We start from the raw sequence: 12,305 nt of genomic DNA on the forward strand, positions 1-12,305 counted from the left end.
TTGATTGAATGATTGGATGGGTAGATGAATAAAAGAATGAAGAAATGAATGAATGGATGAATGGACAGATGAATGAATAGATGAATGAATGAATGAATTAGTGAACGAACAAAGGAGTCAATAAATGAATGAATAGCTGATATTTTATCAAGTTACACGAATAGAGGTTCATCGGTTCCATTGTTTTCATTTCAATTTCGTACATTTAATTTTTTTCAATTATTTTTTTTCAATTATTTTTTAAATGTAGGCCAAACTACTCCCAATAATAACTCAATCAGTCATCAGCAGTTCAATTATTTTAGATTTATTTTTCTGTGTTTTTAACGGCAAAAAAATCATTTGATATTTTTCTAACTAAAGGGCTAATGAGTGTCATCTTCATCCATTTAGTCATTCATTTCTTCATTCGCTCATCTTGTTTTTATTCATTTATTTATTCGTTCGTTCGTTTGTTTATACATTCGTTCATTCATTAAATCATTCGTTCGTTCGTTTATCTATTCATCCCACAATTTGTTTTTTTTTAATAATTCATTGATTCATCATACATTCGTATAATCATCTATCCATTCATTTATATATTTACACATGTATTAATTCATTCATTCATTCAATAATTCATTCATTCCTTTTTCTAAAAAAAATGTTTCTTTTTTATGTTTCTATATAATGGGGTAATTATTTTTCGTTTTTTTTAACGTTTTTTTCAGTTGTTTTAGTATTTCAAATTTCATTTTTTTCGAAGCCGAGCGATATTCAGAGAAAAAAAACCTACCTAGAAAACAATCTTCCATTTTTTTTTATTTTTCTCCGTCTTTGTTTTTCATTTTACGTCATTGTTTTATCTATGCATCATTCTGCGTGTTCGTTTGTTTGTTTATGTGTTTGCAAAGTAATAATTAACAATAGATAACTACTACTACTACTACTACTACTATCACTACTAATACTACTACTACTACTACTACTACTACTACTACAACTACTACTACTACTACTACTTATACTCCTACTGTTGCTACTACTACTACTACTGCTACTACTACTACTTATGATAATAATAATGCTTTATTGATATGCTACATACTTGAGGGCAGTTCTAGAATAATTTTTGTTTTTAATTTTATTTCTTTACGACAAATTTATGGATTTATTTTAAAAAATTGAAAAAATATTATTTTAAAACAATTATGAATATTTGGCTTTTCCGGAGAAAATTATTTTTACTCATTTTTCCTGTCTTTCGTCCTTGCTAAAGATGAAACAAAAAAAAATATGCTATTATTATTATTATTATTATTAATGCTATTGTTGTTGCCGTACTTGTTATTATTCTTATTATTATATTCTTATATCCATGTTGTATTCGTGCTATCACACACACACAAACACACACACAAACACACACACAAAAACACACAAACACACACTTAAATATAAATATATATATATATATATATATATATATATATATATATATATATATATATATATATAATTTATTTTGCAATATATAACATTTGCCTTTAATGCTATACATATATATATATATATATTTATATATATATATATTATATTGCTATACATATATATATATATATATATATATATATTTATATATATATATATGTATAGCATATATATATATATATATATATATATTTTTAAATAATTATAACACACACACCACACATAGACACACATATACACACACACACACACACACATATATATATATATATATATATATATATATATATATATATATATATTATTGTTAATTTTATTATTATTATTTAGCAATGCCAAAATTAAATTGAGAATAAAAAGTTTGTCTTATGTTTTGATTCATAAACATCATCAAACAACATCATCACCAACATCATAATCATCATCAGCACCACCAACAACAACATCATCATCATCATCAAACAACAACATCATCATCTGAATAACCTTTCCTTTCAGAGTAAGGCAGCCCACCAATCACAGTTCCTATTACATTGCCACCACTGATCTACAAAAAATTCATCTTGGAAAATTCATCGTGGGGTAAAAATCATAGTGGAAAATTCATTCTGGTATTGTTGTAAGGTGTTACGGAAATCTTTGTGAGGCCGTTCAATTAATTAATTAATTAATTAATTAATTAATTAATTAATTAATCGAGCCCGAATTCGTTTACTTAGATTATCGTTGATAGTGGTGGGTGGCCAGCAGCGGTAGGTTCAATCCCTATCGTACAGTATAATGCTAATTGCTAACTATCGTTTAATCGTTAAAATGCCGAAATCTATTTACTATTCGGCCTAATTCGTCAATTAATTGCCAAAATTGATTCATTTTTTGGCTTAATTAATTAATTTATCGATTTATTGGTACAGTTGTTGGTACGATTCCTGACCTTCGTCAATATACTGTAGTTCAATCAACGATCTATTAATGAATGTCCGACAATAATTCACATTTCGACTCGTTTCAATTAATTTCGACAAATTTCAACTTGAATTCGAGTGAATTTCGGGTCAATTGCACTTGCTCGGCTCGGCTCGCGATCGAACCCTCTACGAGAAGGTCTACAGAAAGCGGTCGGCACTAATATTGGCCGGACCGCTCGATACGCCTGTCTCAATTGTCATTATGTCCAGTTTTGACGATGTTGCCCACTTATTCAACTGCCCAACGGCTCTGTACATCTCACGGTGATAGATCTCTGGTGGAACCCAGTACCGTCTGGAATCCTCTGGCGGGGCAACAACAACAACATCATCATCATCAACAACATCATCATCATCAACATCACCATCAACAACACCATCATCATCAAACAACAAAAACATCATCATCTTTCTTATCAACGTGTAATATTCTTAAGAAATTCACCGAGACGAAATGCATCAGATCGCAAAAAGTTTTTATTTTTTTTTTAAACTTTTTTAAAATTCATTTGAGGAAAAATGATAATAGTAACAACAACAACAATAATAATAACAATAATAATCATAACAATAATAATAATAACAACAATAATGATGACATTAACCATCGTAACAATCATCATTAAAAGCAATAACAATATAAATAATATAGATAGATAGATAGATAGATAGATAGATAGATAGATAGATAGATAGATAGATAGATAGATAGATAGATAGATAGATAGATAGATAGATAGATAGATAGATAGATAGATAGATAGATAGATAGATAGATAGATAGATAGATAGATAGATAGATAGATAGATAGATAGATAGATAGATAGATAGATAGATAGATAGATAGATAGATAGATAGATAGATAGATAGATAGATAGATAGATAGATAGATAGATAGATATTTATAGGTTCATAGCTATAGTTTTGATTCATCCTTCTCTCTCTTTTTTTCCTTCTCTCTCTCTCTCCCTCTCCTCTCCCTCTCCTCTTTCTCTCTCTTTTTCAATACAAAAAGTCATAGACAAAAATAATATTAATAAATAATATTAATAAATATTACTAAATAATATTACTAAATATTAATAAATAATATAACTAAATAATATTAATAAATAATATTAAAAAGTAGTGATGAAATTTTGAAAGGAAAGAAAACATTATCTCTACAATTGCTAAGACATTCATTATTACGCACTACGCATCTGTGTGTGTGTGTGTATGTATGTATGTATGTATGTATGTATGGATGTATGTATGTATGTATGTATGTATGTATGGATGTATGTATGTATGTATGTATGTATGTATGTATGTATGTATGTATGTATGTATGTATGTATGTATGTATGTATGTATGTATGTATGTATGTATGTATGTATGTATGTATGTATGTATGTATGGGTATGTATGGGTATGTATGATGTGTACAATGCAAGTTTCATACAAAAAATGTTTATGGGTTGTACAAAATTTGATACAAAAAATTATATATATATATGTGTATATATATAGACTATATATAGTCTATATATATAGTCTATATGCCCAATATATATATATATATATATATATATATATATATATATATATATATATATATATAGTATTGTATGAATTTTACCAAATTGTTGGCATTAGTATTGTTCGCGTATATATATATGCAAAACGTGTCTATAATATTGACATATATACAATGAAATGTTCAACCAACTAACCAGCCAACCAATTACATTCAAAGAAACAAATAATTCATTTAGTATTATAATCATACCACTGAAAATCCAACCAATAACAATCACCTCATCAAATAAACCGACCAATCAAATTGTGGCTATAAAATGACAAATGACCGACCGATCAACCAATCATATCACGATTACTGCACATATCAGCTGACCAATAATAATATCAACCACATTCATTCTTTCAATTCATCAAAAGCAACCCCCATCAGAGTATCAAATCAATGGACCAATCACATTCGGACTTCTTAATCAACGGACCTATCACACTCAGAGACTCAAAATGAGACGGACGAATCACGTTTGATCAATCCAAGCACGGACCAATCAGTGAAAAGAATGTTTCTGCTTTCGGTGCCTGTAGACATTATTTCGATGGTAGAACCTGTGGCTGCAGCCCTCTACGGGGCAGGCGTAAGGCCGGCTGTCGGTCAAACCAGTCGACCTCTTTCGGGCCATTGGGATACGATAGTGGCTCTGCAGTGTGTTTGGGGTGTGAGTTTTTGGGGTGTGGTGCGATTTTGTGGTATGGTGTGATTTTGTGGTATGGTGTGATCTTGTGGTATGGTGTGATTTTGTGGTATGGTGTGATCTTGTGGTATGGTGTGATTTTGGGGTATGGTGTGATCTTGTGGTTTGGTGTGATTTTGAGGTATGGTGTGATCTTGTGGTATGGTGTGATTCTGTGGTTTTATAGAAAAAAAAATTTAAGAATATCTAAAAGCTCCTAACATTCAGCTTGGCAATTCTATCATAAGAAATGAATTCATTATTATTACTATTGTTATTTATATTATTATGAATATTATGATTATTATGATTATTATTACTATTGCTAGCATTGAATGGATGAGTGAACTGATATAGATACTCGTCAAAATCATTATTATTATTATTATTATTATTATTATTATAGTTGTTATTATTATTGTTATTATTATAGATATTATTATTATCATTATTGTTGTTGTTGAGATGTAAGTTATTGTTGGATTGACTGTCTATATCAACAAACATGTTGGAGCTCTGATAATTGCTCTTGGAACGCTTAAAACTTTTGTTATTATTATTATTTTTATTATTATTATTGATGTTGTTGTTAGCGTCATTAATTACAATGTTACTCTTGTCCTCACTCTCATTCTCATCAGCATCTTCCCCATCTTCTAATTTAATTTTGATACAATCATTATCATCATTATTATTGTTGTTGTTGCTGTTGTTGAATATATTATTGTTATTATTATTATTGTTATTATGGTAGCCTAACAGATAGTCTATCTCATCATCATCATCATCAAGCCCATTATTATTATTATTATTATTATTATTATTATTATTATTATCAATGTTGATATCGTCATAACTGATGCTATCATTACTGTTATTAATACTTGTTTTATTATTATTACTATTATTGTTGTTGTTGTTGTTGTTGTTATGGAAAGAATTATTGTCACTGATAACGCTATTAACATCATTATTATTTACACTATTAATTTCACTGGCCGACAGTTTATCAAAACTTTTTTGCTGTCCTGACAACGATTTCCTTCTTCTTTTTACACCTTTATGGTGAGAATATCTCAATGAGGATATGCCCGACATCACCCCATCTCTATTTTCCGTGTTCTCTTTTAGGGAATCGTTTGGCCCCATGAAATTTTGTTCCTCGGTGTCGCTAATAATGGCGGACATGTGGGTATTATGGTCTGATAAATCGTCTATTAGTTGAACCTTGTCATCATCATCTTGGGGCTCTGGGGCTATTAGTTCATTGATGTGAATTAGGAAAATTTGATTGTCGTCAATTGTGACCCCCACAACGCCTTCTATCTTCAGCTGAATCTTGTACGGAAGTCCGTTTTTACAAAGTAGTGAAATGGTTTCAGTCAGTAATCTACTCACTCTGTGGTTTTCGGCGTTTGTTTTTGTTAAACAGGACATTGTTAGTTAAGTTAGAAATAGGTAATTGTCGATTAATAGTGATTGATTGGTGATTGAAACGAAAATGACGTCCGGATCACCGTATTTTCTGTTAAGTTGATTCGCTAGTTTCAGAGATTAAAATGATTTCAATCTGATCGTAAAAACAGTATTTGAATACGAAATTTCGTTAAAAATTTTAATGAAAACAACTTAAAAAATTTGTCTTTATTTTACAATTAAGAAAATCAGTAATCTTGATCATAAAATTATAAATTAGTTATTATTATTCTAGTTTGAGTCAGAAGAAAGTGAATTAAGGTTACAAATTAGTGATGTGAACAAATCCTTAATAATTAATAATCAGCTAACTAATCAATTAAAACTATTAATTTGACAATTAGCCGTATTTAATTAAAATTTTTTATTTTCTAACAGCACATAAGCATAAACTATGTAATTAAGAAAATTTTTAATGCTATTTTTTATTATATATATGAAGGGCTGCCCAGAGACCCTTATCCAAAAATCCCCACACAATATCTAAGTTGTCTGTTTATTTTGTGGCCCTCAAATCTTAGCCTCTTTTGTGGGTGGCCCTGAATTTAAAAAGTATTTTGGGGTCGTAGGAACTTTATAGGGGCATCAAATGGGCTTTTTGGATCAATCTTAATTACAGCTATAATTACTATAATTACCATTATTTTTAATTATAACTAAAAATAATTTTGTATTTTTTTTATTATTAATAATAAACTTTATTATTCATAAAAAGGTCTATAATTTTCTGAGAAAAAGAAAATTCATTTAGAAAAATATTGATCTGAGAATATAGATTGCTTGTAGTGTAAGTTCTAATAACGAGAAACAACATTACAATCGAAATTGAAATGTCTCTATAACACTCTGAAGAATCAATGATTGAAGATCATTGTCATCATCATCGTCGTCGTCGTCATCATCATCATCTTCATCTTCATAGTTGATAATGCTATTGTTAACATCATCATCATCATCATCATCATCATCATCATCATCATCATCATCATCATCATCATCATCATCATCATCATCATCATCATCATCATGTAAACTTTCGTAGATTTACAACTTTCTAAAAACAGTGAAATCATTACCCCATCACTTGCCATCTAGGGGTAATTATCGTCATCATCATCGTCGTCGTCATCATCATCGTCGTCATCATCGTTGTCGTCATCATCATCTTTGTTTCACCATCCTCTCTACCAGTCCATCCTCTTTCTCCTCATCATCACAATCACCATCACAATCATCATCACCACCATCATCATCTTCATGAACGTTAAAACAATTACTTTATAAGGCTAAGAGATAAGGGAGAATTGAACAATACTCGCCTTAGTTGCAATCAAATTAACTCGATATCGTCATAACCAGCAGAGATAAGGCAATATAATAATAATAATAATACTCAACATCTATCTAATCTCAGCGACCGAGCAGAGTTTGGCGCCTTTCGAGAACCATCTTGGGACCATTTGAATAAAAGTTAGACTGAATGTATATTGAATTTTTATGATTTGTTTTTTTGTACATTCAGATATTTGTTATTTCTTTTAATGATAATGTAGTAGTATTAGTAGTAGTAGTGATAGTGGTAGTGGTAGTAGTAGTAGTAGTAGTAGTAGTAGTAGTAGTAGTAGTAGTAGTAGTAGTAGTATCAGTAGTAGTAGTAGGGCAATATTATTATTATAGTTTATTATTATTTTGTTATTATTATTATTTTTATTAATGAATAAATAAATATAAATATTGGGCTTAAACCTAAGTTATATATGCCCATATTAAAATAGCATTAAAAGACAACAAAAAGCAATAATATTATCAAGGGTTGCCGTGATGATGATGATGCTAGCGGTACTCTTGATGGTCGTCTTGAAACTTGTCGCCATGGAAGCGGCGACAATAGGAGAGGTGAATGAGTGAATGAACGAATGAGCCAAAGGGCGAATGAATTAATTTGTGATTGAATGGATGAATTGCAAATGTATGAATGGATGGACGAATCGAAATGATTATTCATATCGCTCACAAATTCCTAATCCCAAAAAACGTGGATAAATTAACATAATTTATTACATAATTAATGGTAGTAAAATAATAATAATAAAAAAAATCATTATAATCATAATAATAATCATAATAAATAGTGGTAATAATAATTTCATATTATTTATATTATTTAGACTGGAGGCTTCCATCAACAGCAAATGAAGGTAGGTGTAATTACTGTTATTATTATTTTTTATTATTATTATTGTTGTTGTTGTTATATTTAATAATATTAATAATAATAATAATCTTAATAATAATCATAATAAATTGTGATAATAATAATTTCATATTATTCATAATATCTAGGCTGGAGGCTACCAACAACACCAAGTTGAGGTCGGTGTTATTACTTTTATTATTATTTTTTATTATTGTTGTTATATTTATTGTTATTATTGTTATATATTGTTGTTGTTGTTGTTAATAAATAGTGATAATAATAATTTCATATTATTCCTTTTATCTAGGCTGTCCACTACCAACAAAACCAAATGGCGGGCGGGGTAATTACTTTTATTATTAATACTTTATTATTATTATTGTTGTTATATTTATTATTATTACTACTATTTATTATTAATAATAATGATGATAATAATAAATATAAAAACAATAATAAAATATTATTAATAAACTTAATTACCCCGCCCTCAATTCGGTGTTGTTGGTAGCCGACTGTCTAAATGATAGGAATAATATGAAATTATTAATAATAATAATAAATCAAACAACAATAATAATAATAACACCTCATGACCAGTTTGAATACATTACCGTTTTGCATTTGTCATAGAAAATGAAAATTGTGGTTTTCATTGAACATTAATGCATTTTTTAATTACTTTTATCTTTCATTTTTAACGACTTTGGTTGACATAAAAGAGTTCTTATTATTAATAGTTTTAACATAACATAACATAAACAGAGAATAGAGAGGCGCGAACTGACGTTCCTATGCCTCCAGCAAATGAAAAGCTTCCATTGTATTTTAAAAATAATAAAATAAATAAATGAAGTAAAAATAGTTTTAATAATAATTTCATATTATTCATATTATTTAGACCGGCAGCTACCAACAAACCCAAATGGAGCTCGGAGTAATTATTTTTATTGTTATTTTATTACTGTTATTGTTGTTATATTTATTATCCTTCAATGGGCAGAATTTCAGAACATACCCAAATGCTTACTCACCTAATAAATGACGCTAAAAGACACCAGCGAACGATGCTCTTAACACTGCTCGATTTACGTAACGCCTTTGGCAAAGTAAGCCACAGCTTGATCCAATTAATGCTAAGCCATCACCATATTCCGCCACCAATAACCAACCTGATACTTTCAACCTATTCCAACTATTCCATAATGGTTTCGATCAACGTCAATCAGACACCTGCTGTTCAGATAAAAAAAAAAAGGCATACCACAAGGGGACCCAAGCTCCCCCATTCTCTTCAATATGTGTTTTAATCCCCTATTGAAAATTTTAGAGGGCGATTCGGCTATTGTTGCGCACAAGGCTGTTCTCATTATTATTATTATTGTTATTATTATAGAATAATTGCTCGAATAATACGAGGGTTGGACGTTTACGTTCAGCTCACTATTTTTAAGCATAATTTTGATTTTATGTCGTTCAAATTAGTTTTAAAATAGATTCTGTTGTCTTGAAAAATTTAGAGGATTATGGCGATACATTTAAAATTAAATTTCATTAACCTTAAATATTTTATTTTAATTATTTTAATTAATTCAATTTATACTGTTAATTCAACTAAATGTCCACATTGCGACAAAACATTCGTTAACGTTAATAAACACTCCTGGAGGTGTACTAAAAATACTGCTAATTCAAACAACAACGTTGTTCGTTCAAATGTTAAATCAAACATAAACATTTCATCTGATATTTATAATGGCAATTCTGTGGACAAGCATTCAATAAATTTAGAAAATAATATTATAACATGTTGTTGCGGAAAAGGATGCAAAGGCAGGAAAGGGTTAATTATGCACCAGCGCTCATGCAAAATGCATAAAAAAATTCAACTAAAGGATAACCAAACAAACGAAGTTGACGACACAGCATCACCTCCGGAACAACAAACGTCTCACAAATCAAGTCGCACAACACCAATTTCTCCATCAACGCCGGCCAGTGACACAATCGAATCCACTCTGCCGGGTACCAAACTACCCAAGACGTCGAGCCAATGGTCCGAAGCCAACGTTTACTTTCAACTACAACAACAATCACTTCCAAGCTATGACAATATCGACAACTTCACGTCCGCCTTCCAACAAATGATTTACAACTATTTCGCCACAAACTATGGCACTCTTAAACAACAAACAGTCAATAATACCAGCTCCAACAAATCAATCAAAAATCTAAAAAAAGAACTAAAACAGCTAAAGCTACTAGGCCACAACAATCAGCGCTTCGATGACCAAATCATCACAACAAGCAAAGCGCTCAGAGCTCAAATAAAGTCAAAAAAATTAACAAAATGCGATCAATCAGTCGACGTCACGTCTCAGCTAAAACAGCGCTTTTGGGGGACATGTAAGAAAATATTCGACCAAACAGAAAATTTGAAACCACTGTTTGGTGTCACTGATTGCCATCAATATTTTCTTTCGATTCTCAACAATCCTCATCAAACAAAATACCAAATACCTAGCTGGGCTCCAAAATTACAAAAGCCTCCAACACTCTGCAACACAAGCCCTCCTACATACCACGAAATTTCAACAATAATCCATAAATATAAATCAAAATCATCACCATGCTCTTTCGACCAGATTTCGATAATTCCATTTAAAAAATGCCCAATACTACGAACAATTCTCCACAAACTGTTGGTTCAATGCTGGGTATCTTGCAATATCCCCACTTGCTGGAAAAGGGTTTCACAGTCCTCATCCACAAAAAAGGGGACGCCAACGACCCTTCAAACTTCAGGCCCATAACATTGCAACCAACTTTATACAAAATATTTTCATCATTCATCAACAATAAAATATATAATTTTTTAGAAAAAAACAGTCTGATCAACACAAATATTCAAAAAGGGTTCTACCCAAAAATCGATGGTTTGACCGAGCATAATCAGCTCTTAAGTCATCTTCTCAACGATGCCAGGAAACATCAAAGAACTATAATTGTTTCCCTACTTGACCTTCGAAACGCGTTTGGAGAGGTCAACCACAATCTCATCTCATCAACTCTGAACTTCCATCATATTCCACCTCATATAATCAACTTAATTAAATGCATATACACGAACTACTCAATAACAGTATCCGGATGCGACCAGCTAACACCGCACATTCCAGTCAAGCGAGGAGTGCTTCAAGGTGATCCCATGTCTCCACTGCTCTTCAACCTCTGCTTTAACCCCCTAATGAAATTAGTTGAAAAAACCGAATATCAACAATGCGGCTACATTTGGGGTTCCACGGCTAAATTAAAGACAAGAGCGTGGCTACAATTCGCAGACAACACGGCGATCATTGCTAACAGCACTGGAAGCGCTCAAAAGTTAATCGACTTAAACAATGCATGGTGCAAAGCTACTGGAATGACAATGAGGATAGACAAATGTTCCTCATTCGGCATGAGAAAAAGAAAAGGTGCTTATGAACAGTTTCATCCGATGCTGTCCATCGACAACAAACATATTCCTCATGTAGATATTGGAGGCCACTTCGTATATTTAGGTAAGTTATACGATTTCGAAGGAAATAATACAAAGGCCAACAATCTAATGGTCAATAAACTCAAAAAAATATTAACAACTGTCAGTGAACTGAACACAACAGCTCAACTCAAATTACAAATCCTCAGACTTTACTTGCCGTCACAATTTGCGTTTGAGTTTCGAATGTACGATACATCGCTGACTTGGATTGGTGAAAACTTAGACACCTTGGTCACCGAATCGGCAAGAACATGGCTATCATTGCCTATCAGCAGCTGTCTGTTGGAAACTATGTCGCTCCCATACAAGTCAGGTGGTCTAAATGTTAGATCACTCAAACATTTTGCCGAATCTCTAAGAGTAAAATTACGAAATTATCTTAAATCAAACGG

General features: G+C 30.8%; 1 protein-coding gene across 1 annotated transcript; it reads left to right on the top strand.

Moving 5' to 3' along the window:
• Window positions 1–7,993: 7,993 nt before the first annotated feature.
• HELRODRAFT_178882 (hypothetical protein) lies at window positions 7,994–10,977 on the top strand (the record flags this gene model as incomplete). Its single annotated transcript, XM_009027749.1, has 5 exons — window positions 7,994–8,068; window positions 8,341–8,370; window positions 8,516–8,545; window positions 10,265–10,564; window positions 10,894–10,977. The coding sequence occupies 5 exons, from the start codon at window positions 7,994–7,996 to the stop codon at window positions 10,975–10,977; spliced, it is 519 nt and encodes a 172-aa protein (XP_009025997.1).
• Window positions 10,978–12,305: the final 1,328 nt, after the last annotated feature.

The sequence above is a fragment of the Helobdella robusta genome (genome assembly GCF_000326865.2).
Source record: "Helobdella robusta unplaced genomic scaffold HELROscaffold_50, whole genome shotgun sequence".
NCBI classification, from domain to species: Eukaryota; Metazoa; Annelida; class Clitellata; order Rhynchobdellida; family Glossiphoniidae; genus Helobdella; species Helobdella robusta.